The 24,126-nt window shown below is 36.6% G+C and overlaps 3 protein-coding genes across 3 annotated transcripts; 1 reads left to right on the top strand and 2 right to left on the bottom strand.

Moving 5' to 3' along the window:
* Positions 1 to 5,709: 5,709 nt before the first annotated feature.
* On the bottom strand, positions 5,710 to 15,418 carry LOC127114580 (uncharacterized; the record flags this gene model as incomplete). Its single annotated transcript, XM_051046637.1, has 4 exons — positions 14,982 to 15,418; positions 14,742 to 14,820; positions 13,997 to 14,197; positions 5,710 to 6,621 (listed from the first exon to the last, which is right to left on the bottom strand). Coding segments are annotated over exons 1-4 (1,629 nt in total), but the record flags the coding sequence as incomplete, so codon positions are not given.
* A 519-nt stretch (positions 15,419 to 15,937) lies between these two features.
* Positions 15,938 to 20,516, top strand: LOC127080111 (transcription factor GTE9-like). Its single transcript, NM_001426871.1, has 10 exons — positions 15,938 to 16,151; positions 16,952 to 17,807; positions 17,997 to 18,057; positions 18,382 to 18,431; positions 18,523 to 18,580; positions 18,670 to 18,753; positions 18,844 to 18,965; positions 19,056 to 19,122; positions 19,773 to 19,894; positions 19,978 to 20,516. The coding sequence occupies exons 2-10, from the start codon at positions 17,085 to 17,087 to the stop codon at positions 20,233 to 20,235; spliced, it is 1,545 nt and encodes a 514-aa protein (NP_001413800.1). The 5' UTR covers positions 15,938 to 16,151; positions 16,952 to 17,084; the 3' UTR covers positions 20,236 to 20,516.
* Positions 20,517 to 20,977: 461 nt separating this feature from the next.
* Positions 20,978 to 23,473, bottom strand: LOC127080120 (eukaryotic translation initiation factor 4E-1). The gene is made up of 5 exons (NM_001426872.1): positions 23,086 to 23,473; positions 22,829 to 22,994; positions 22,614 to 22,739; positions 21,347 to 21,412; positions 20,978 to 21,262 (listed from the first exon to the last, which is right to left on the bottom strand). The coding sequence occupies exons 1-5, from the start codon at positions 23,361 to 23,363 to the stop codon at positions 21,212 to 21,214; spliced, it is 687 nt and encodes a 228-aa protein (NP_001413801.1). The 5' UTR covers positions 23,364 to 23,473; the 3' UTR covers positions 20,978 to 21,211.
* Positions 23,474 to 24,126: the final 653 nt, after the last annotated feature.

Raw genomic sequence — 24,126 nt, 5'->3', positions numbered from 1 at the left:
AAAAAGCCTTCCCTTGCCCCGTCCGTCGATTCCTGTTCCGTTTAGGTGGCACCCATTAGGTAGAACCCTTTGTATGATAACATAGGTAGAATTCCCTTATTCTTTTGTATGATAACATAGGTAGAATTCCCTCTTTTCTTTGCATGCTAACATTAGGTAGATGTTCCCATTTGTAAATCCTAACACTTAGGTTCACATTGCATGACAACTCTAGGGCAGAGCTTCCCCATTTCTTTAGACCTTCCGTGCGTCTCCGATCCTGTGGCATGTCACTCCGTCCTATTGCAAAGAGGTAACTGCCTAAGACTCGATTCAGCGAGCTGCGACACCTGCTGCTAGGACGTGAACACATTGCCCACTTTCCTTTGACACAATTGGTGTCCTCCTTTGTAAGTCCATGTTCAGATGGCAACCCCTAGTTAGTCGAACTACGACAACTCTGATTCTAATGTTCAGATGAGATACGTAGGCACAAGATGTGATGTCTTGTCGAGTTCTTTTTTGACTGACGACTAACAACTAATCTTTGTTTGCTTTCGCCCTCGTTGCGATTCTTTTCTCTCGCCCTCGTTGCGATAAAGACCTTCCCTTTCTCTTGCCCTAGTTGCAATCGAGACCCATGTTCCCGTAGTTAGCTGAACTACGTTTTGCTCTGATTCTCATTCCAGATGAGATACGTAGGCATAAGACGCGATGTCTTAGCGAGCACACTTCTCTTTCACCCATAGGTAGCCGAGCTACGAAGACTATGATTCTCATATTCATATGAGATATGTAACACCCTTTTTTCTACCCCAAAATACTTAATATATAATCAGAGTAAATAAGCACACATATAAACAAAAGGGCGTCACATCGACGTTTTCGCAAACTAAAAGCTTTCAAAAACCAACATCATTCATCATCGATATACAATACACCTGGTCATTTCAAAATAACACATGTCAATTATCATGAATATTCAAGAATATGCGTTCGCAGCGGAAAATAATGAATATTCATGCATTTCATAAAATGATTCATGTCTCATACCATGATCATCTCTCAATAATCTCTTTAAGATAAAATAAAACCATATCCAGAATATTTGGCACTATGGCCTCTCAAACAGCAAATTGCAATTAAACATGTTCACAAATAATAACATAATACATATCCAAATAAGATATGAGTTCAATACTACCAATCTACCCCGTGTTACATGACCAGAGCATTGACTCACTACCTAGTCTTTATAACCAAAACACGGAAACTCTCCGGCTAAATCTCGAGTGAGCTACCGTCCACTTACTTCAGCAACACTACTCTTTAGTATCTGCACGATGCCCATGTAAAGGCAACATTCAAACAGAAGGGTGAGAATTCAAATCATTATGAAGAAGTATAATAAGGCACAATGATTAAATCAACAATTAAAGGAATTCATCACACCTTGTTTAACCATGTAAATAATACTAACCAACATCTATTTCGCATGTTTCAAGCATACACCGAAACTCAAGGAGTATAATATTAAAATCCAATACTATATTCCCAAATATACACATAACTACAATTATCCCATAATCACGTATTTTGCCAAGTTATGTATCCAAACATCACCAAATTCAATTACCATACCTCATACACACTTCACAATCACATCAATGCATACATTCAATTATCACATAACTCTAATGTGACTCAATGCAAGACATGTGACTCTATGCATGTGGTACCGCAATGTGAACCCAACGTCTCACCGCTTTCCGATTCAATATCTAGAATCCAAGCCACGCTTCCGATCCGGACAAGATCAAAGCCACTACGTCTATTTCCAATTAAGGATCAACGTCTGCTACGCCTATTTCCATTCAAGGATCAACGTCTATTACCATGTGAACCCACAGTTTCACCGCTTCCACCATGAAGCCGACCATGCCATGAATGATTGTACAAATACCAACACATATGCAATTAAGATCATCTCTACCATCTTAATATTCCACATATCACCATAATTCAACTTTATGAATTATCCACCAATGGTACATATACACATTCATAACAATGTATCATTCACAATTATAGGCTAATTATCAAATACGCACACTTAGATTTCATTTCAAAATGAATACAACTTTTAAAGTCTCAATTTGTCATTTTTCAACAGTGTTAACCGGTTAACGCTTTTAGGTAACCGGTTAACGCGAGACAGAATGCACTTCCTGGCAGACTTTTAAGTATGTAACCGGTTAACGGTTTTGGTTAACCGGTTAACGCGATGCAGAATGCAATCCCTGCGCAGATCTTTAACAAGTAAACGGTTAACGCTTTTGGTTAACCAGTTAACACAAAATAGAATGCAGAATTTACTGCGTTTTTCATCGTTGGAGGACTTTCGGACCTCCGATTTCGATTCCGTAAAAAGCCAAACGCTTAGAAAATTATAACTCATACAATACTCTAAGTATATAAAGTTAATTTACAGTTTTAACACAATTAAATCATCACAAATCAAGAATACTCATCAAAACCTAACAATTCCAAAAACCATGAAATTTAGGGATTTCAACATAAACATATTTCTACCCATTGACCAAATCATACTAACCCATAATAATAAGGATTCTCCCCCTTACCTCTTCAATTTTCTGGAAACCTTAGCTTCTCTCTTGTTCTTCTCCTCTTTCCCTTACTTTTCCTCTTTTCTTTCTTTGTTGCCGTCAATGATCAAATGAATCCTACTTCTTACTATTCTAGTATTATATTTGGGCTTAAAGAATGATACCTCTAATTTAATTAATAGGCACAATAAGACATAGTATTATAATATCTCTATTTAATTCAAATAAATTAAACCAACACAGTATACACACCAAGTTAATTAATATAATCAATTATTATACTACCTAACAACCAATTAATTAATTAACACTCCAAATAAATAAAATAAAATATATTTATAATAATATAATAAATAAATACTAAAATTGGGTTGTTACAACTCTCCCCCACTTAAAAGATTTTCGGCCTCGAAAATTTACCTCAAACGAACAACTCCGGATACGATTCCTTCATCTTATCCTCGAGTTCCCAAGTAATATTGCCATTGGCGGCTCCTCCCCATATCACTTTCACCAAAGCAATTTCCTTACCATGAAGCTTCTTCACTTCTCGATCTTCAATTCGCATAGGTGATGTATCAACCGTCAAATTATCCCTCACTTGAACATCATCTACTGGAACAACATGTGATGGATCCGCAATATACTTCCTCAATTGAGACACATGGAACACATCATGAAGATTAGAAAGTGACGGTGGTAATGCAATCCGATATGCCACTTCACCTACCCTCTCGGAAATCTGATAAGAACCAATGAAACGCAGCGTCAACTTAAGCGACTTCAAAGCTCTACCAACACCCGTTATTGGCGTAACTCGAAGAAACACATGCTCATCTTTCTCAAACTCAAGAGCCTTCCTCCTCTTATCATGATAACTCTTTTGACGACTCTGAGAAGCCTTCATCTTCTCTTGAATCATCTTAATCTTATTCGTAGTCTCTTGAATCAACTCGGGTCCAACCACAACACTCTCTCCCGATTCGTACCAACACAAAGGAGTTCTACACCTTCTACCATAAAGAGCCTCAAAAGGTGCCATTCCAATACTCGAATGGAAACTGTTGTTATACGTAAACTCGATCAAAGGCAAGAAACTATCCCAATTTCCTCCTTGTTCCAAAACACAAGACCTCAAAAGATCTTCAAGTGACTGAATAGTCCTCTCCGTTTGACCATCAGTTTGCGGATGATACGCCGAACTCAAACGCAACTTCGTACCCAAAGCACTTTGCAAACCTTCCCAAAATCTCGAAGTGAACCTCGGATCTCTATCCGAAACAATGCTCGACGAAATACCATGCAAACACACAATCCTTTCGATGTACAACTTAGCAAGTCTCTCCATCGAATAATCCATCCTCATCGGAATAAAATGAGCACATTTCGTCAACCTGTCCACAACGACCTAAATCGCCTCACAATTACTCGATGTTCTCGGCAAACCCGAAACAAAATCCATAAAGATACTATCCCACTTCCACTCGGGAATAGATAACGGTTGCATCAAAACAGACGACTTTTGATGTTCAATCTTTAACTTTTGACAAGTCAAACATGAATACACAAATTCCGCTACATCCTTGTTCATACCTTGCCACCAAAACATCTTCCTCAAGTCTTGATACATTTTAGTAGCACCGGGATGAATACTCAAACCACTTCTATGCCCTTCCTCAAGAATCCTCTTTCTCAAATCCGCAACATCCGGAACACAAACTCGATCACGACACCTCATGATACCATTCTCATCAATCCGAAAGTCACCACCTTTGTCTTGATTAATCAATGTCATAACATTGACTAATTTCAAATCTGACTTTTGACCTTCTCTAATCTCGTCAATAATGCCACACGTAAGCTTCAACATACCAAGCTTAACACACGAAGGCGTCGCTTCACAAACCAAACTCAAATCTCTAAATTGTTCCAACAATTCAAACTCTCGAATCATCAACATAGACATGTGCAATGACTTCCTACTCAATGCATCAGCTACAACATTCGCCTTTCCAGGATGATAATTCAAACCAAAATCATAATTTTTCAATAATTCCAACCATCTCCTTTGCCCCATATTCAATTCTTTCTGATCGAACAAGTACTTCAAACTCTTGTGATCACTAAACACATCAAATCTCGATCCAAACAAATAATGTCTCCAAAGCTTCAACACAAACACAACGGCGGCCAACTCTAAATCATGCGTCGGATAATTCCTCTCATGAACTTTAAGTTGCCTTGAAGCATAAGCTACCACTTGCCCTTTTTGCATCAAAACACCTCCCAAACCCAACCAAGAAGCATCACAATACACAACGAAAGTTTCTAACGGATCCGGTAAAATCAGAATGGGAGCCGTAGTTAATCTTCTCTTAAGCTCTTGAAAATTCGCTTCACACTGCGAAGTCCAGATGAAAGCTTGACCTTTCCTAGTCAACTGCGTCAATGGTAACGACAACTTAGAAAATCCTTCAATGAACTTCCTATAATAACCAGCCAAACCAAGGAAACTTCTAATCTCAGCAACAGACTTAGGAGCTTCCCATTGAGATACAACCTCAATCTTCGTAGGATCCACAAAAATACCACCACTCGAAATCACATGACCAAGAAAACTTACTTCACTCAACCAAAACTCACATTTAGAGAGTTTAGCAAACAACTTATTCTTTTTCAACACCGATAACACAACCTTCAAATGCTCGGCATGATCCTCTTCACTCTTAGAATAAATCAATATATCATCGATGAACACAACAAAAAACTTATCCAGATAATCATGAAAAATTCTATTCATATACTCCATAAATACACCAGGTGCATTAGTCACACCAAAAGGCATCACGGAGTACTCGTAGTGACCGTACCTTGTCCGAAAAGCAGTCTTTTGAATATCCTCAACCTTTACACGAATCTAATGATACCCAGACCTCAAATCAATTTTGCTAAACACACAAGCTCCAACCAGCTGATCCATCAGATCGTCGATCCTCGGAAGTGGATACTTGTTCTTAATCGTCACTTTATTCAGTTGTCTATAATCAACACATAATCTCATAGAACCTTCTTTCTTCTTGACCAATAGAACAGGTGCACCCCACGGCGACACACTAGGACGAATAAACCTCTTCTCAAGCAAGTCTTCAAGTTGACTCTTCAACTCTTTCAACTCAGAAGCAAACATTCTATAGGGAGCCATCGATACAAGACTAGTTCCAGGAACTAAATCAATAGAAAACTCAACCTCACGTTCCGGCGGTAAATCACGTATATCTTCCGGAAATACCTCCGCAAACTCACAAACTATTGGCAATTCTTCAATCGTCTTCTTCTCATGAATATCCAAGGTTGCCAACAACATAAACAACTCGGCCCCACCTTGCACCGATTCATCAACTTGCTTAGCAGACACAAACCAATCTTCCTTAGCACCGACCTCAGGAAAAATAACCGTCTTCTCGAAACAGTTGATATACACCCGATTAAATTCTAACCAATTCATACCCAAAATCACATCAAGCTGCTCTAAAGGAAGACAAACTAAATCAATTCCAAAATCCCTACCAAAGATACTCAACGGACAATTCAGACACACATAGGAAGTAGAAACAGAACCCATAGCAGGTGTATCAATAACCATACTTCTACGCATATCAGATAATATAAGATTCAATCTCTTAGCACAATCCAAAGAAATGAAAGAATGTGTTGCACCGGTATCAATAATGGCAATCAAAGGTGTACCATTAATAAAGTACGTACCTTGGATTAGCCTATCATCGGTAGTGGCCTCCGCACCAGACAATGCAAACAACTTTCCCTTCGCTTGCTCCTTCTTTGGCTTATCACATTTGGTACTAATGTGACCTTTCTCACCACAATTGTAACAAGTCACACTCGAACCAACTCCACACTGGTTTGCTCTGTGACCACTCTTGCCACACTTGAAACACGTCACAAAATCCTTACTACAATCAACAGCACGATGACCTTCAACGCCACATTTGAAACACTTAAGTGGAGTAGAAGATCCTCCCCCACTTGGCTTCTTGCCAAAACCAGATTGTCTCCTCTTGTCATCATACGGTTTCCCACGATCCTGGTTTTTCCCCTTCAAACTCTTGTAGAAAGAAGCACTTTCCCTACTATCCTCATCATAAATCCGACTCTTGTTAACCAACTCCGCAAAACGAGTAATCTGTTGGTAACCAATGACCTTCTTGATATCATGTCTCAAGCCATTCACAAACTTCAAGCATTTAGATCTCTCAACATTAGCAGTATTGTAATGAGGACAATACTTGATAAGCTCCTGAAATCTAGCAGCATATTCAGCAACAGTACCATTTCCTTGCTTCAATTCAAGGAACTCCACCTCTTTCTTCCCACGACAATCTTCTGGAAAATAGTTCTCCAAGAAGACATCCCAGAAAAGAGCCCAAGTAACCTCAATGTTGTCTTCTTCAAACCTCTGAAGAGTGTTATTCCACCGATCCTCAACTTCCTTCTCAAGCATATGAGTACCAAACTGCACTTTCTGAGCATCCGTATTGTTCATGACTCTGAAGATCTTCTCAATTGCCTTCAGCCAAGCTTGAGCTTTATCACGTTCATGCTCACCCTCAAAGACAGGAGGATTGTTCCTCTGGAATCTCCCCAAAGCACGGAACTCATCATCATCTCCATTTCGGTTACCAGCATTCGCTTGAGGGATCTGACCAATGGAGTCAGCCAACATCCTCAGCGCCTCAGCAATGGCATCATCATTCTTGCCTGCAACCATCATCCTGAACAGCCCGAACAACCAGACAAACAGTATCGATCGTGTCAGATACACAAATCAAATACAACAGGATGGAAAACATTAACGACTATTGACCAACTGGTCGACCATGCTCTGATACCACTAATGTAACACCCATTTTTCTACCCCAAAATACTTAATATATAATCAGAGTAAATAAGCACGCATATAAACAAAAGGGCGTCACATCGACGTTTTCGCAAACTAAAAGCTTTCAAAAACCAACATCATTCATCATCGATATACAATACACCTGGTCATTTCAAAATAACACATGTCAATTATCATGAATATTCAAGAATATGCGTTCGCAGCGGAAAATAATGAATATTCATGCATTTCATAAAACGATTCATGTCCCATACCATGATCATCTCTCAATAATCTCTTCAAGATAAAATAAAACCATATCCAGAATATTTGGCATTATGGCCTCTCAAACAGCAAATTGCAATTAAACATGTTTACAAATAATAACATAATACATATCCAAATAAGATATGAGTTCAATACTACCAATCTACCCTGTGTTACATGACCAGAGCATTGACTCACTACCTAGTCTTTAAAACCAAAACACGGAAACTCTCCGGCTAAATCTCGAGTGAGCTACCGTCCACTTACTTCAGCAACACTACTCTTGAGTATCTGCACGATGCCCATGTAAAGGCAACATTCAAACAGAAGGGTGAGAATTCAAATCATTATGAAGAAGTATAATAAGGCACAATGATTAAATAAACAATTAAAGGAATTCATCACACCTTGTTTAACCATGTAAATAATACTAACCAACATTTATTTCACATGTTTCAAGCATACATAGAAACTCAAGGAGTATAATATTAAAATCCAATACTATATTCCCAAATATACACATAACTACAATTATCCCATAATCACGTATTTTGCCAAGTTATGTATCCAAACATCACCAAATTCAATTACCATATCTCATACACACTTCACAATCACATCAATGCATACATTCAATTATCACATAACTCTAATGTGACTCAATGCAAGACATGTGACTCTATGCATGTGGTACCACAATGTGAACCCAACGTCTCACCGCTTTCCGATTCAATATCTAGAATCCAAGCCACGCTTCCGATCCGGACAAGATCAAAGCCACTACGTCTATTTCCAATTAAGGATCAACGTCTGGTACGCCTATTTCTATTCAAGGATCAACGTCTATTACCATGTGAACCCACAGTTTCACCGCTTCCACCATGAAGCCGACCATGCCATGAATGAATGTACAAATACCAACACATATGCAATTAAGATCATCTCTACCATCTTAACATTCCACATATCACCATAATTCAACTCTATGAATTATCCACCAATGGTACATATACACATTCATAACAATGTATCATTCACAATTATAGGCTAATTATCAAATACGCACACTTAGATTTCATTTCAAAATGAATACAACTTTTAAAGTCTCAATTTGTCATTTTTCAACAGTGTTAACCGGTTAACGCTTTTAGGTAACCGGTTAACGCGAGACAGAATGCACTTCCTGGCAGATTTTTAAGTATGTAACCGGTTAACGGTTTTGGTTAACCGGTTAACGCGATGCAGAATGCAATCCCTGCGCAGATCTTTAACAAGTAACCGGTTAACGCTTTTGGTTAACCGGTTAACACAAAACAGAATGCAGAATTTACTGCATTTTTCATCGTTGGAGGACTTTCGGACCTCCGGTTTCGATTCCGTAAAAAGCCAAACGCTCAGAAAATTATAACTCATACAATACTCTAAGTATATAAAGTTAATTTACAGTTTTAACACAATTAAATCACCACAAATCAAGAATACTCATCAAAACCTAACAATTCCAAAAACCATGAAATTTAGGGATTTCAACGTAAACATATTTCTACCCATTGACCCAATCATACTAACCCATAATAATAAGGATTCTCCCCCTTACCTCTTCAATTTTCTGGAAACCTTAGCTTCTCTCTTGTTCTTCTCCTCTTTCCCTTACTTTTCCTCTTTTCTTTCTCTGTTGCCGTCAAAGATCAAATGAATCCTACTTCTCACTCTCCTACCTCTTACTATTCTAGTATTATATTTGGGCTTAAAGAATGATACCTCTATTTTAATTAATAGACTCAATAAGACATAGTATTATAATATCTCTATTTAATTCAAATAAATTAAACCAACACAGTATACACACCAAGTTAATTAATATAATCAATTATTATACTACCTAACAACCAATTAATTAATTAACACTCCAAATAAATAAAATAAAATATAATAATAATAATATAAGAAATAAATACAAAAATTGGGTTGTTACAAGATACGTATGCAGTGGATGCGACATCCGTGCGAGTCATTTTCTTTTAGTAAATAGTACATTAGATAAACACACACCCTTTAGACAAGAATAACAAGAGTGGATCCCGTAGAGTACTACAGATGTGTAGGGGTGCTAATACCTTCCCTTCGCATAATCGACTCCCGAACCCAAGATTTGGTTGCGAGACCTTGTCTTTTCCTTTCCTTTCTCCAGGTTTACTTCGAGCGTTTCCTTTCCTTCCTTTGGGATAAATAACGCATGGTGGCGACTCTTCTGTCATTTTTCTTTTTTTTTTCGCCGGTTATTTTTTTTCCGCAGGTTGCGACACATGCAGTGAAATTCCCAGAGAACATACACAAAGTTAGAGTGATAAAGACATACCTCAATATCGCTTATGATGACAAATGTGTTTGGCTTTTTATGCAATGTTAGGTAAAGAATGACAACATCCACAATACTTTGAGTATGGTGCGACTTCTTACTCAACTCGGAATGCACAAGGAACCTACGTTAGTTGAGCTTTAGAAGTTGCATCCGATCTTTTCTTCAGCAGTATCCACTTTTTGGGAAGATCCTTCACAACAAGCAATAGTAAGTGGAGTGATCATTTCATCCACTACCGCTATTGATCATTACCTCATCCAACTATAATACCAAGAACCTGAAGTACATGCAACATATGATACCTGATAGTAAAAATAAACCAAATGTGAAATGGTAAAAATTGGGAACTAATCAAATAAAACATAAAACAAAACAAAAATAAAAGCAAACAACATAGTAAACCTTCCCCCACACTTGAACTAAATATTGACCTCAATGTTTTAGAACAGGATAGAAAGAAGATGACTCATAGTTCCCTGCTGAGGGGGATGAGAAGTGGAAAGTGAGACATGCCCATACGAAATTCAAATTTTCCAAACAAATTTAAAATCCGCAAGCCTGACACGGACTGTGTTAGGCTGCTGTTCTGCTCATTTTTCCAACTTTTTCCATGTGAGTACCTTCACCCTTTTATGCAAGGCACTGTGTACACCTAAAATAACAAACAAACACAAACCATAATTATAAATAACAATGCGTGGGTTGCCTCCCACGAACCGCTTCGCTTAACGTCGCATGACTCAACGATTCATTTTCCCTTGTTATGGAGGGATTTCAGCCATAGTTTCTTTTTCTGAATCTGAGTGATCAGAGGGAACTTCTTCTTTGGAATCCAATCTAGCGTTTTTGCGTCTTCGGTGATGGGTTCTCTCGATTTCTGCGTCAAAAAAAATTCTGCTAAGGGCTCTCCTCGCATACACAGATTAGTGAATGAAAATATATAAATGAAAGAAAAATAATTTTATTGAAGAGCAACAAAATTTTAATTGAACTTAAAATTAAACTCTATATTTTGGCAGTCCCCGACAACAACGCCAAAAACTTGGTCGAAAAAATAGCAAGTGTACTATTTTGCTTGTTATAGTAATAAAGGGGAAATTCTCCGAATGTCGATCTCAAGGATTGCAAGTTAATATTGAGTTCAATTCATCGTTCATTTAAACAAAAATTACAATTGGGGTTTTTTAATTCAAAATTATAAAAATAAAGGCAAAGGAAAATAATAATAAAAATAAGGGTTTGCAAGGTATTAGGAACAATGCCAGGGAAGGTGTATGATTTATCCCTGTAACAACTCTGAGTCACTATTGCATCAAGAAATATCAAGTACTAGCAGTTCTCAAGGGTATTTTCTCTCAAGTCCTTTGTGAGAAAACCTTTAATCATTTTACCCTAATTTCTATGTCCATAGGCAATTAGGGTGAAGTTAAGCTTTATTATATCAAGAATGCTCTAGTTCATGCAGAGTATCCCTAGTCTTATGTGATATCTACTGCAGAGTAACCTTATGAAAACCTTACCAATGACGGTCCAGCCTAATTGATAACCACAAAACAATCTCGATTGGTCCGAAAGAGAAAGCATTAAACACATCAAAAGGTTACCGTAAGAATAATATTATAAATGCAAATGTAAACTCAAAGTCATTACAATTCTAAATCAGGGACACCCCCTAGCATTTAGGGGTTTAGCTACTCATATTGTTCAAAACGAATGCAAGATAAAAATTACACATTACAAGTATTTGGATGACTTGGATCTTCAATTGCTTCCGCTCATAAAAACCTTCTGCTCTCCGAACTCCTTGCTCTCTGTAATACTTGATTGCTTGACAATATTGTGTTTGCCTCATTCCAAGATCCCCCTTTTTCTATTGTAGAAACTCTCATAATATAGTGAAAATCCCTTGGCAGAAGGTGGAAATCTCCAAAAGGTCCCTGCAGCTTAAGCTCGGTGAAAAAGCCCGAAAATTAGAAAATTAGCGTTTTGGGCTGACAATGGCCGTGTCAGGCCGACAAGGGCGGTCGTGTCAGGCCACTGTTTTGAGCATTTCTTGTACTTTCTTGGCCTTCCTCCTGACATTGTCCGTGTCAGGTGACACGGGTGGCCGTGTCAGGCCTCATGAACTGGGAAATCTTCTTTTTTCGAACACTTGAACTTCCCACTTTCTCGCATTGAGTCCATTGGATCTTCTCCGTGGACCTGGAGGGCATAAACATGACAACCGAAGCATAAAATCATGAAAACACAAAATAAAACTGACATTTAATAAAATTGCTTAAATAACTTACGATAATGAAAATTAACTTTTAAAGGTACCATAATACGTACATAATGTCTCAATATCCTTGGTTTCTTGTCGGATAAGCAACGAAAACATAGTGAAAATGGTGACCGATCAACTATGCTGATTATTATTAAGATAATTCATACTTTCTTGACCAATTCCTTGGGCGAGGATCATCTGGCTGTAAACTGCAGTATGCCATTTTATTCCACGAATCTCACAGTAGAGAATTGTTGGGGTAATGCTCAAATTTTCTATTTTCTGATAGAATGTGTCTACCTTGGAATTCATATGATCAAAATGACTAACTTCATAAAGCCCACCGTTTTGAGAGGCTTTTGGAATGATTTAACGTGGGCCTCCTATAACACCTTACTTACAGACTCGACAATTAAGTAAATAAAACATATATAAATCATAAATATTCACCAAGCAGGATGCTACTCACAAACATCAAAACACTTTGAACCATATAATGACGAAATAAATCATAGCATCGGAAAATTATAAATCATTGGCATTAAAATCTTTAACAACATTATTAATTTTAAAAACGCGGTTCAAAATATTACGAATCAACAAGAAGATATGCAACATAAAATAAATGATAGAACAACCTGTCCCATTGTGTTACATATCAGAGTGACTCCAAATATAAACACAAATGATAAGCAACTAAAGAGACACAACATCGTCCTCAACCTCAAGCTTTTACTCAGATACCTGATTATCTGTACTCCAAAGGAGTATAGACGCAACAACACAAAAAGGGGGTGATAATACATTCGAATAATAAATGGTGCATAAACATTCAAGATAAATTCACATATCTACAAAATTATCCACATATCAGAAAACACACCAACTTCATGTATTCATACCTCACTCACATCGCAATCACACAATGATATTCATTAATGCTCAAACATCTCATCATCATGTAATATAATGCAACAATGACTTGACACATGCTCGTCACGGCCCACACTCTGAACCGGACTCACAACTCAACTCTATATGCATGCAGTACCGACTCAATGTTTGGCTTTTCATATGAAGTGAGTTCCAATCAACTGCGAACCCCAAGCTCCAATCAACTATAAGCTCCAAGCCCCCACTATGAGCTTGGGACAAGCCACTAGTCCCCATTTTGAACTAGCTAACATGCCTCTTTCACAACAACAACGACATATGATGTATGACATATACAAATGCAATACATCTCCACTTTGACTGTACATAATCACACTACGACAAAAGATGCAACCCAACCCAACTATGACTGTAACAAATATACATTCAATGCATCAATAATAATTCTCACTCCGAATTACGCGTCTCAACAACTCATCAACAAGTATGCACAATAGTACACACCACGTCATAATTGCATTCTCATCACACATATTCATAAATTACACATAACGTTCAGTTATGCATAATATCACTTACCAACATGCAATTAATCATATAGTTTAATTAATTAACTCATATTTATCAAAATACACCAAACAACAGCTAATCGCCGACCGCCCGACAAGTCCACCCCCAAAACCTAACTCGGTAGGTCAAAATACGTCCACTGATACGATGACGGGTAACATATCACCAGGGTGACACCCATCATCCTCTTCATCCCTCAACACGTCACAAATGTGATGACCGACAAGGCTACGTTTTCTTGGAGACCATGACGATTTCCTCGTCATATGCCTGGAACCCGTTAGCGCTTCATAGTTCATGACGCCTAGGGCATCATACAGGTGATGCCCATCATCCTATTAACAAAAACAGAATCACGTTCTACTATGCCAGTACCTGCAAAACTCACTCAAAACATCCACAAACACTTCCACACAGTCCAGAATCATTACCACATGATTACCATTTAATAGCATGTTAATTCCTATTAATCTAACATGATTACCACAAACACTTCTCAGTTATCACGACCCCCTTTAAGGCTAGATCTTTTTTTGGTTCCCAAACTTGTTTCTTGTCTGATTTCTTCTTTGGTATTCCCTACTTCATTTTGAATTCATGACCCACCTTGTTACATGTCATACAATATGGTGGTCTTCATTCATACTCCACACGCTGTGTCATTTTAACACCTTGAGGATCTCAAATTGTGATTTATTCCTTTAGTTCCACTATAACATCAACTTCAATTAGAAATCTAGCATATGATACTCATAATTTCTTAGCAGTGCATTCATCAGTCATAAGAGGTTTACCAATAACATTAGAAATTTTACAAATGCTTTTATCTCCCCAATAAATACGAGGCAGCTGTGGGAATATGACCCAGATAGGTAGAACCCTTAGAACATTATCCTTCAATATAAATGTGGGTGGCCATTCATGTAGCAAGTTTGGTTTCTTGTAGATGGTATAAGGTCTGCTCATAAGAATAACATCATTATCCTCACGAGATTTAAATCAAATGAGAAAGTATCCTTGATCATTGTATTATAATTATGGTATTGTCACAAAGTTCCAAGTGTTGATCATAAATTTCCTAACAACATTCATGGAAAGTTAATCACATATATAACATACATGATGAGCACCTTCTTCCAAAAATATTTTCCAGATGCCACATCTCGTTCCTCAATCTGAACCTCAATTTCACCATTGATTACTCTAGGAGTAGTATATGTGATCTCAATTCCATTCACTGGTAATCGATTCCGCTTTATCATATCCACCCATAATTGAGGTGATTTATCCTCATTTTTTTCAACTTCGATATGTTCTTCTAGAGCCATCTCCAACAAGGTCGTCTTTATCTCAGTGTTGTCACCACTCGTATCACTGTTGCTTGGGGGTTCCCTTCTTTTCACCTGATTTACTTGTATTTCCTTTCCTCTCACCTGAGTTTGGTGCCAACGAGAAAACTCTAAACCTCGGCAGTGGGGTCTGCGCCATCTTCTTCTTCGGCCGACCACGTCCCATCCCCAAACCCTAAAACTACTAGAACTTAAACCCCAGAACATCCCAGTATAGGTCCCCAACCCTAGGGTTCAAAGTTTAAACCATTACCGAGAGATTTAACACTGAGATTCAAACAGTCTCCGTCAAAAACAGGACGTCGAAAATCCCTAAATCGAAATCGCCTAAATCAAAATATTCATATAATCATTAATCATAAAAAAATGTATAATTCAAAACAAATAAATAAAATATAACTAAATAAATTTTTAGATTAAGATCATGACAATATATATTCTTTTAAACATAAAATATTAAATCATATTAAATTAATCAAATCATACTAAAATATAACTAAATATCTTTCAATCAAATCATACCAAATAAATATTAATTTAAACATTCTTGAAATTAATTTTAAAAAAGTAGTATCATAAAAAAATGTGCATGAATATTAATTTCGTAAATATTTTATAAAAATAAAACCAAATCAGCATCAATATTTTCCAATTTTTTTATGATTCACATCATTTATATTCAATCATCAAACTAAAATAAATAACTTTTTTATATTTACACTAAGAAATACTAGCACTACTATAAAATAGTTGAGTCTAGAATAACAAAAACCAAAAATATCAGTCTCAAAACAAAAAAATCTCAAAAGTCAATCCCACTCACGCGTAGTGTGTATAGATAACTAAAAACCCTAAATCGCAGTGGTGCCGTTTCTCTCCTTCCTCTTTCCGTCGACGTTCGACTAGGGCTGCGCAGCCCTTCATCTCTGGTTCAGTTAAGGTACTTCCTTTTTAAACCCTAATTCTTCTCCGTCTCTCGAATTTCCGTTCTTTCTGTTTTCTTTTTGTTTATTTTTTGTTATTGGGTTTCGCTTGGTAACCTAAAAGATTTTTTATTTTCGTGTTTGTTTTGTCTTATTGTTCTGTTCCTGTTCGATTTGAAACCGGGGATGGGTGAATTTCTCTCCAATTTTTTATTTTGATGTGAAATTGAGGTAGTTTTAAACTTTTTTGATTACTTGATCTAGTGAGATTTGTCGGTTATAATGCTTTGCGGTTTTGTGTATTGCCTCATATCGTTCTTGGGTGGATGTTGGGCTGGATATGTTTGTTAATTACAGTAATCTCCATGATTTTACTTTCCAGAAAATTGTTAATTTTTTGAGTGATTTTTTTGGGCTTTCAATTTCAATTTCCGTGTATCGGACATCAAATAACCTTTTTATATAGATGATATATTGTTTTAGGCAAACAAATTTCATTAGTTAGACTTTGAGTTTAGTTTTGAATCTTTGATACATTGAAGTTGTATACTCTCTTAATGAATCCCAACCAATCCTTTGTGTAACTTTCAGAAATATTATGATTGATGTCAAATGTTTGTACTGATTTAAGGATTATGATTGAAAAAATATTTGTGTGATTGTGTTTATGAATTAAATCTTATAACTATTTACTCATATATTCGAAGGTCCTTTAAAAAAGCTATTTGAAGGTTAGTTTTCAATATCATTGGAGAGAGTTTAAGTATTTTGATTTGAAATTAATGATGGCCTTTGTCTTTTTGATGTGTTTATTCAGGCTGTCCAGGTGATCTGTTTTCATATGGACTGATAGTTTCCTTGATGCCTTTGTGTCAAAGGAGTTAAAGTCGTCTGACTTTTGAGAACTTGGAAATTTGGAGAGTGTCCTTGCACTCACCGTTTATATCACCATGATTGCCACAGAGACTATTGCACCAACTACAAAGTTGAAGATCAAATTCTCCACCAAAAGGATAGAAGTTGTTTCTGGGCCAAAATGTCAGTTTGGAGAGAAAGTGTCTCAACTTGATGCAAATAGACCCTGTAATCCTATCAAAAAGTCCTCACCGCTATATTCCAAGAAAAGGGAACCATCTGGGAATATTGAGGGTCCAAAGAATAAAAGGCAGAAGATTGATCGGAAAGGGTCACAGATGTGTGCTGCAATACTCAAATGCTTAACATCTCATCACTATAGCTGGGTGTTTAAGGTGCCAGTGGATCCTGTAGCGTTGAACATTCCAGATTATTTTACGGTCATATCTCATCCCATGGATTTAGGCACAATTAAATCCAAGCTGGAGAAAAATATTTATCATAACAAAGAGGAGTTTGCAGCTGATGTCAGATTGACCTTTTCAAATGCCATGACATATAATCCTCCAAACAATGATGTTCATTTGATGGCAAAGGATCTTAACAGATTGTTTGACAGAAAATGGAAAGATATGGATAAAAAATGGAATTGTGAAGATGAGCTTGGGAAAAGTGAGACTGGAATAATTAAAGAAACTGTGAGAAAAAGTTGTATTGGTACACAATCCCGGCATAAAGATTCCTTGACCAAAAGGTCCCGAGCATCTGAACACAAAGGATTTCATAAGATTAGTTCATTGACACCAAGAGATGCTAGAGTAAGTGTTGTATTCTCTGAGGAGAAAAGCGTTATTTAAATATGCTACAATGCAATATATTTACATGAATTGACATAAAATTTATGCTTCTGCCAAATTTGTTATCCACAGTCACCTTAATGTGAGTTGGAACTTTTGTTTCTTTTATTTATTTTGGATAGATGTATATTGACAATGCTTTGCTCATAGGTGGATGTACCTAAATTATCACAGATTCCTTGCAAACCACTTCAGAAGGACTTTATTAAAGGTATGATGCATTAAGGGTACTGTATAGGTTTATGGTTATGTAGAAGAGCTACTACTTGTGTATTCCACAGGTGGAAAATGTAATCATGATTAAGAACAGTTCTCTGGTTCTAGCTCTATTAAGAAAAGCCTGTCTTTCATAGAGTCTTGTTACATGCAAGCGAAATATTTATTGTGATATCACACACTGTTGTTCATGTCTAGCAATTTTAACTCCTGGGCCATTAGCTAATTAGACAATCTTGTGTTTGCTTACATGCTTAGTCTTTTATGGTTTGCCTGATTAACTTATATTTCTGGTTTGACTTTGTTATGTCTTCTGAAGGATCTGAAGTTAGGGAGCCAACAACATGTAGTGATGCTGCTTTGAAACAGGTTTTAATAACATACCATTAGCAATCTTAAATGTAACTTTAAGATATTCCTGTTACTTTCAAGTCTAATAAGAGTATAATATCTTTATCAGGACTGCAAGACTAAATGTACATCACCTTTGCAGAGGAAATCTGATCCTGGTTCTGATGGTGAGAAGAATTATGATTTGTAAAATATTGTGTTCTACCCGCTTACGTTACTGCTGATATGGTATACTTAATGTTCATATTATGTAAAGGGGCTGTAAGTTCTTTAGATAGTGAACACGCATGTCCTAGTTCTCAGCATACAACTCTTGCTACTGACGCCTCTTCTGGTGAAGGTCAGTTTCTCTGTCTAGTAAGCATCGATTAAATTTTATTTTTTTGTGATGAGGTCTGATAGTGATGGTTTAATACTTTTTATGTTTTAGTATGGAGCACCACTGTTCTTCCTGTCCAGCTTTCACCTAAAAAGGCTCTCCGTGCTGCTATGCTCAAAAGTCGCTTTGCGGATACCATATTGAAAGCACAACAAAAGACTCTTCTGGAACATGTATGGCTTTATCTCTACTCTTGCCTTAACAAAAAGCTATTTTTGTAATGTAGTGTGGTTTACTAATATATTTTTCATTGCACATTTCAGGGTGATAAAGGGGATCCTTTGAAAATGCAGCTTGAAAAGGAGAGACTGGAAAGGATACAACGTGAAGGTGAATATTATCTCTTACTTGGAAGACAATTTAATTTGATAGAACATGTGTACTTTTTGAACTCGAGTGCTCATCATAAGAACTACTTGTCTCAGTGTCATTTTTCCAATTTTCTTAATTTCAATAAAAACATGCACTTCATGCATTTTATCTGTGATGTGTATATTACAAGGTGCCATCTATTGTGTAAACCACACATGCCCGGAGTTTCTCAATAAACCGAGTTTTTTGCAAATAGATATACTGAAGCACTCTCTGTTCCATAAAAACTGTCACATTTGTCTGTTTCAGAGAAAAATATTGGTAATTTTGTCAAATTATCCTTGTTGCGCATTGGTGTATTCACCATTATAATAAATGCAAAGTGAACTATTATATGGTACAATTGGAATGAATAATTAATATTTATTTGAAAACAAAAAAATGTCCTTCATTTTGATACAATATTTTTTCTGTAAGAGTAACATTAATGGGGTAAGACAGAGGGAGTATTATGTGATTTTGGATTGGTTAGCAATATAATATGATGCGCACTTTTTTGCAGTGGTTTTTTTTAGATTCTTTTTAAGTGATTTCTTTAGGTTGGGATTATGAGAATTGAGTTTAATTCGATTATGATAACAACCTTTATGACATGCTGCATATAACAGAGCAAGCAAGGATCGAAGCCCAAATTAAAACTGCTGAAACAGCTGCAAGAATGAGAGCCGAAGAAGAAACAAGGCAACAAATAGAAAAGGAAAGAGAAGCTGCACGGGCTGCGATAGAAAAGGTTATATTCTTGTCATATATTTATATATTTTGCAACTCATCTGTATATTAGTGAAATGAATATTCACTGTTTGTCTTTTGTAGATGAAAAGATCAGTTGACATCGAACATAATTTGGAGGTTGTGAAAGAACTGGAGAGTTTGAGTGGCTGTACACTATCTTATAAGGCTCTGGGCGGTAGAAATGGCTACAGAACTGCAATGGGAAGATTGGATAAACTTCAGTTTGAGAACCCATTGGAGCGACTTGGTTTATTTATCAAGGAAGATTATGTCGCAGATGAAGATGAGGAGGTTCTGAACGGCGGAGGAGGAGGCTGGGAGGAAGGGGAAATTTTTTGACAAACCTTTGTTCTGCCAGTATTGATTGTTTATATATCCTCTAAAAAGGAATCATACAATAATTGTAATCAGGTCTTTGATCATGTGTGCCCTATTATTGGAATATAAAAAAAGTCCTGATGGGGATCTACATGGAGGAATCCTCCTGGAAACTTAGCAAGCACGGTAGACTTAGTGTTGTCTGTTGTTATATAAAAATGTTGAGATTATGCTTAAAACCGAAAATATTGTGTTTGTGCTCTTCATTCTCATATTGATCAGTCTTAAATGTTGAGATTATGCTTAAATTTTATGCTATTGATGAACGAAATAACACTTACGTTATCCTTCAAGGGTGAACTCCTAGAATATGCACTGTATTAGGGCGTTTAAATTCAATTCAAATAAAAATTGAATAATATTGATGATGTTAGACTCTAATTATCAGTTTTAAATGAAAAATTCGTCTGAATTATCCGAAACTACAAAATGTTACAAAGCCACTAGAACCAAGGTTTGAAGCATAAAATGTTCCAAATTCTGCAATCTATGCACCGAGTCTGGCTGCAATAGATTAGAGGTGGTATTTTCTTGGATGGATCCATTTTAACGAAGTTATACGTAATTTCCCTAACAACCAAATCGCTTGAGTAGAGGTGGGTATTTAATCCAAATCTTCTTCACTCACGAGTTTGCAATCAAAACAGAACGCATAAGCAATTTCCAAAACTTAACAGCAAGTAAAAAAAACGGTCTAGCAGATATTCAGAAAGCTAGGATGTATGAATTTGCCATTCAATCGAAAAAAGCAATTAACTAAATCACTCTATTATTGATGAAACATCGTCTACAGTCAAAAGATTATCCGCACACAAATCTGGAAATACTACTCAATACGAGATTTAAAAGGCTTAGAAAGCATTAAGCAACATGTTGAATATCGGAGAGGCATCTCATGCAATTGCTAGTTTGCTACCATGTAAGAACGCAATACAGTTCACACAACATATTTGTTTTTAGCATTTCTGTCGAGTTTCCTTGCATCATCCTGCAAAAACAATAGTTAGGATGACTTAAGATAATGTGCCACAAATAAGAAACCACGCGGTTAGTTCCAGTTAGTTCTACTTACATGAAATATAAAGCCCATGGTCTCATTATAATCAAGAAACTCCTTCCACTGTTTTCCAATGCTCACCTGAAATATAACAAAATTAAGTTTACATGTTCCTCAAGTTGCTACAAGTTCAGACAGAAGATTCAAACGGACACCAGCACAAGCATACAATGATACATATGGTGGTCTATTGCTAATTCTCATCGTCATAAATCATAACAGAAAGCAAGCTTGGCAAGTTGAAGAGTAAATTGTATGGAATTGCCACAACATCTGGTATAATCATGTGGTATATTGCTAATTCATGGCATCATAAGTCATAACAGAAAGCTAGTTTGGCAAGTTCAAAAGTGAACTAAATGGAATTGTCACAACCAATTTAAGATCGGCCAGCTTGTGAAAGATCATAAAAACTCGGATTATTATCACGGCACGTAAGGTCTTACCAAAGGAAAAACAAAAGTAATTTCATATATTTATACACAAACATACACAATAACATAAAAATTAAAATACAGGCCCCAAAGAAAAGGCCCAACACGTTTTTTTTACGATCTTGCTTCAAAAAGCTCAATCTTGACCACACTAGCAACAAAAACAATCTTTCTCATATCATAGCACTCTCAGGCACCCTTGGCACGTAAGTTCTTACGATCTTATGATCCAGCACTCAATCTTGACTACACACTCATCCTCTCCCACTCATATGGTACAGTTGGCCCTTGAAATCAATGAAACTACCAAGTGGTCTCAGTAATTTAAATTCTCGATCACACTAGCCCCCTCCATGATAAATTTAAGGACTTAAATGGTCAACCCAAAAGGACTAATGTTCTCGACAATTTTCAATATCAGAGATCTTAAATGGTCGACCCAAAAGGACTAATGTTCTCGACAATTTTCAATATCAGAGATCACTAGGAAATATAGTGAGTTACCGGGACCAAATTGCCCAACATGGTAAAATTCATTAATATTACATGAAAACAAGAAATACAGTCATTGAAACAACAAAAAATGTGAATCATTTAAGAAGCTCGTGAAGTGTAAATATATGCTCCTATAGGTCTTTCATTTGGGTGACACTCAGATTCACATAACAAATGCACATTTCATGCTTAACATCATAACAACCAAAAGAAGTTTCAAGAAGTTAGAAAATTACTTATTAACATCATAACAACCAAAAGAAGTTTAAAGTTAGAAAATTACTGATAAACATCATAACAACCATCTAGCTCTTATACAACCAAAAGAAGGAAATGAAAAAACAAGAAATTACCTGAGCAGCTTCATTTGAAGCATTCTTAGTCCAAATAGAAATCTTCTCAGCCCTACCCCTTACATTCACAACCGCTCCGCAAATTTCATCTCCATGATCAAATTGTTCTCCAATCATTGCCAACAACTTCAGTTAACAAGAAAAAAATAATAATAACCAATCTTTCACAACAAACAATCAAAACCAATACACTCAACACAGATTCAAAATCATACCGTGTATAACCAACTGGTATCAGATTTTCCCTTCGGATAGTTCGCAGTCCATTTCCCACCATTAGCACAAATGGGATCCTCCCATTTAGGTTCAATTTTATGCTTGAAACAATAGAAATCTGCTCCCACAGCCAACTTACCAGGATGATGAATGTTATTGTAAATGCTGAAAAACAAAGAAAATCATTCAAGAAACAATAAATTAAATTTTTTAGTGTAACCCTAAATACCTAAAAGTGAAAAGATAGAAGCTTTACCTCCAAAACTCTTCAACAGTGGAGAAAGTGTAGATGGGTCGCATTGAGCTACCCCAAGCGGCTTGTTTGGATTTTGCTGCGGGGGTATCAAACCAGAAAGTCCAAGAATTCTCGAGGAGGTGAGGTTGGTGGACGACGGGTTTGGAAGTGGCGGAGGAATCGTCTTCATCGAGGATCTCTCCTTCTTCAAGATTGTTGTCGTCTTCGATAACGCGATTAGGGTTTGTTGTGATTTGATCGTCGGTGATGATGGATTTGGGGGTGTCTTCTACAACCATTTTTGCTCTCTCTCGTTTTCTTTCTCAAATGAATTGTGAAGTTACTCGTTTAGTGGTTTTGATGAAAAATATTGAAGGTGAAGTGATGCTAATGGGCTGGGTTGGTGATTTATAAAGGAGAAATCTAGTTCCCACCCCTCAAGGTACTTCCCACTTCCAAAAAAAGGACTAAATTAGAATTGTTCCTAATTTTTTATCATTGAATTTCTTTTTTTTTTAAAAGTTATATATGAATTACCTCCGGAAGAGTTAGAAGCTAAAAGGATTTGAAAACATGTACAAAAGTATACCATGATGTCAAGGAAAGAGCTCTTTCATATTAAGATGTTTATGAGAGTATGAAATTACCTTAGTTCTTATAGAGATATATCGGGATAGACTATTTCACAAAGTGGATAAAAGTTGAAGTCGTCGCGAAGATCACAACAGAAAGAATCGGCCACTTTTATTAGAAGTGGCTCATGTGCAGGTTCGATTTACCATGAGTTATTATTTCAAACAATGATACTTAATCTGTCAGCTCTGTAGTGACTGAATTATGCCATGACCTTGGGGTACAAATAAACTTTATCTTCCACAAGCGAACGAGAAGGTCGAGTCAATAAACAAAGTTATATTGGGGGAATAAAGAGAAAGTTTGAAGAAGTTAAAGGACTATGGGCCAAAAAACTTCATGAAATACTATGTTCGTATCATACCACCCACTTTCAACCACCAAACAGACTCCATTCACAATGGTATACGACGCTGATGTCATGTTACT

The sequence above is a fragment of the Lathyrus oleraceus genome, chromosome 1 (assembly GCF_024323335.1).
Source record: "Lathyrus oleraceus cultivar Zhongwan6 chromosome 1, CAAS_Psat_ZW6_1.0, whole genome shotgun sequence".
NCBI lineage: Eukaryota > Viridiplantae > Streptophyta > Magnoliopsida > Fabales > Fabaceae > Lathyrus > Lathyrus oleraceus.
The sequence above is the reverse complement of the archived record's forward strand: the minus strand, read 5'-3'. Positions and strand labels throughout refer to the sequence as shown.

Bases quoted from the DNA above. Each gene is read 5' to 3' on its own strand.
- LOC127080111 (NM_001426871.1), top strand. From the start codon at position 17,085: ATGATTGCCACAGAGACTATTGCACCAACTACAAAGTTGAAGATCAAA. The intron at 17,808-17,996 runs GTAAGTGTTGTA...CTTTGCTCATAG, and splicing joins TGACACCAAGAGATGCTAGA to GTGGATGTACCTAAATTATC. The intron at 18,754-18,843 runs GTCAGTTTCTCT...TTTATGTTTTAG, and splicing joins TGACGCCTCTTCTGGTGAAG to TATGGAGCACCACTGTTCTT.
- LOC127080120 (NM_001426872.1), bottom strand. From the start codon at position 23,363: ATGGTTGTAGAAGACACCCCCAAATCCATCATCACCGACGATCAAATC. The intron at 22,995-23,085 runs GTAAAGCTTCTA...TTTGTTTTTCAG, and splicing joins ACTGTTGAAGAGTTTTGGAG to CATTTACAATAACATTCATC. The intron at 21,413-22,613 runs GTAATTTCTTGT...GTTATATTTCAG, and splicing joins CTTCAAATGAAGCTGCTCAG to GTGAGCATTGGAAAACAGTG.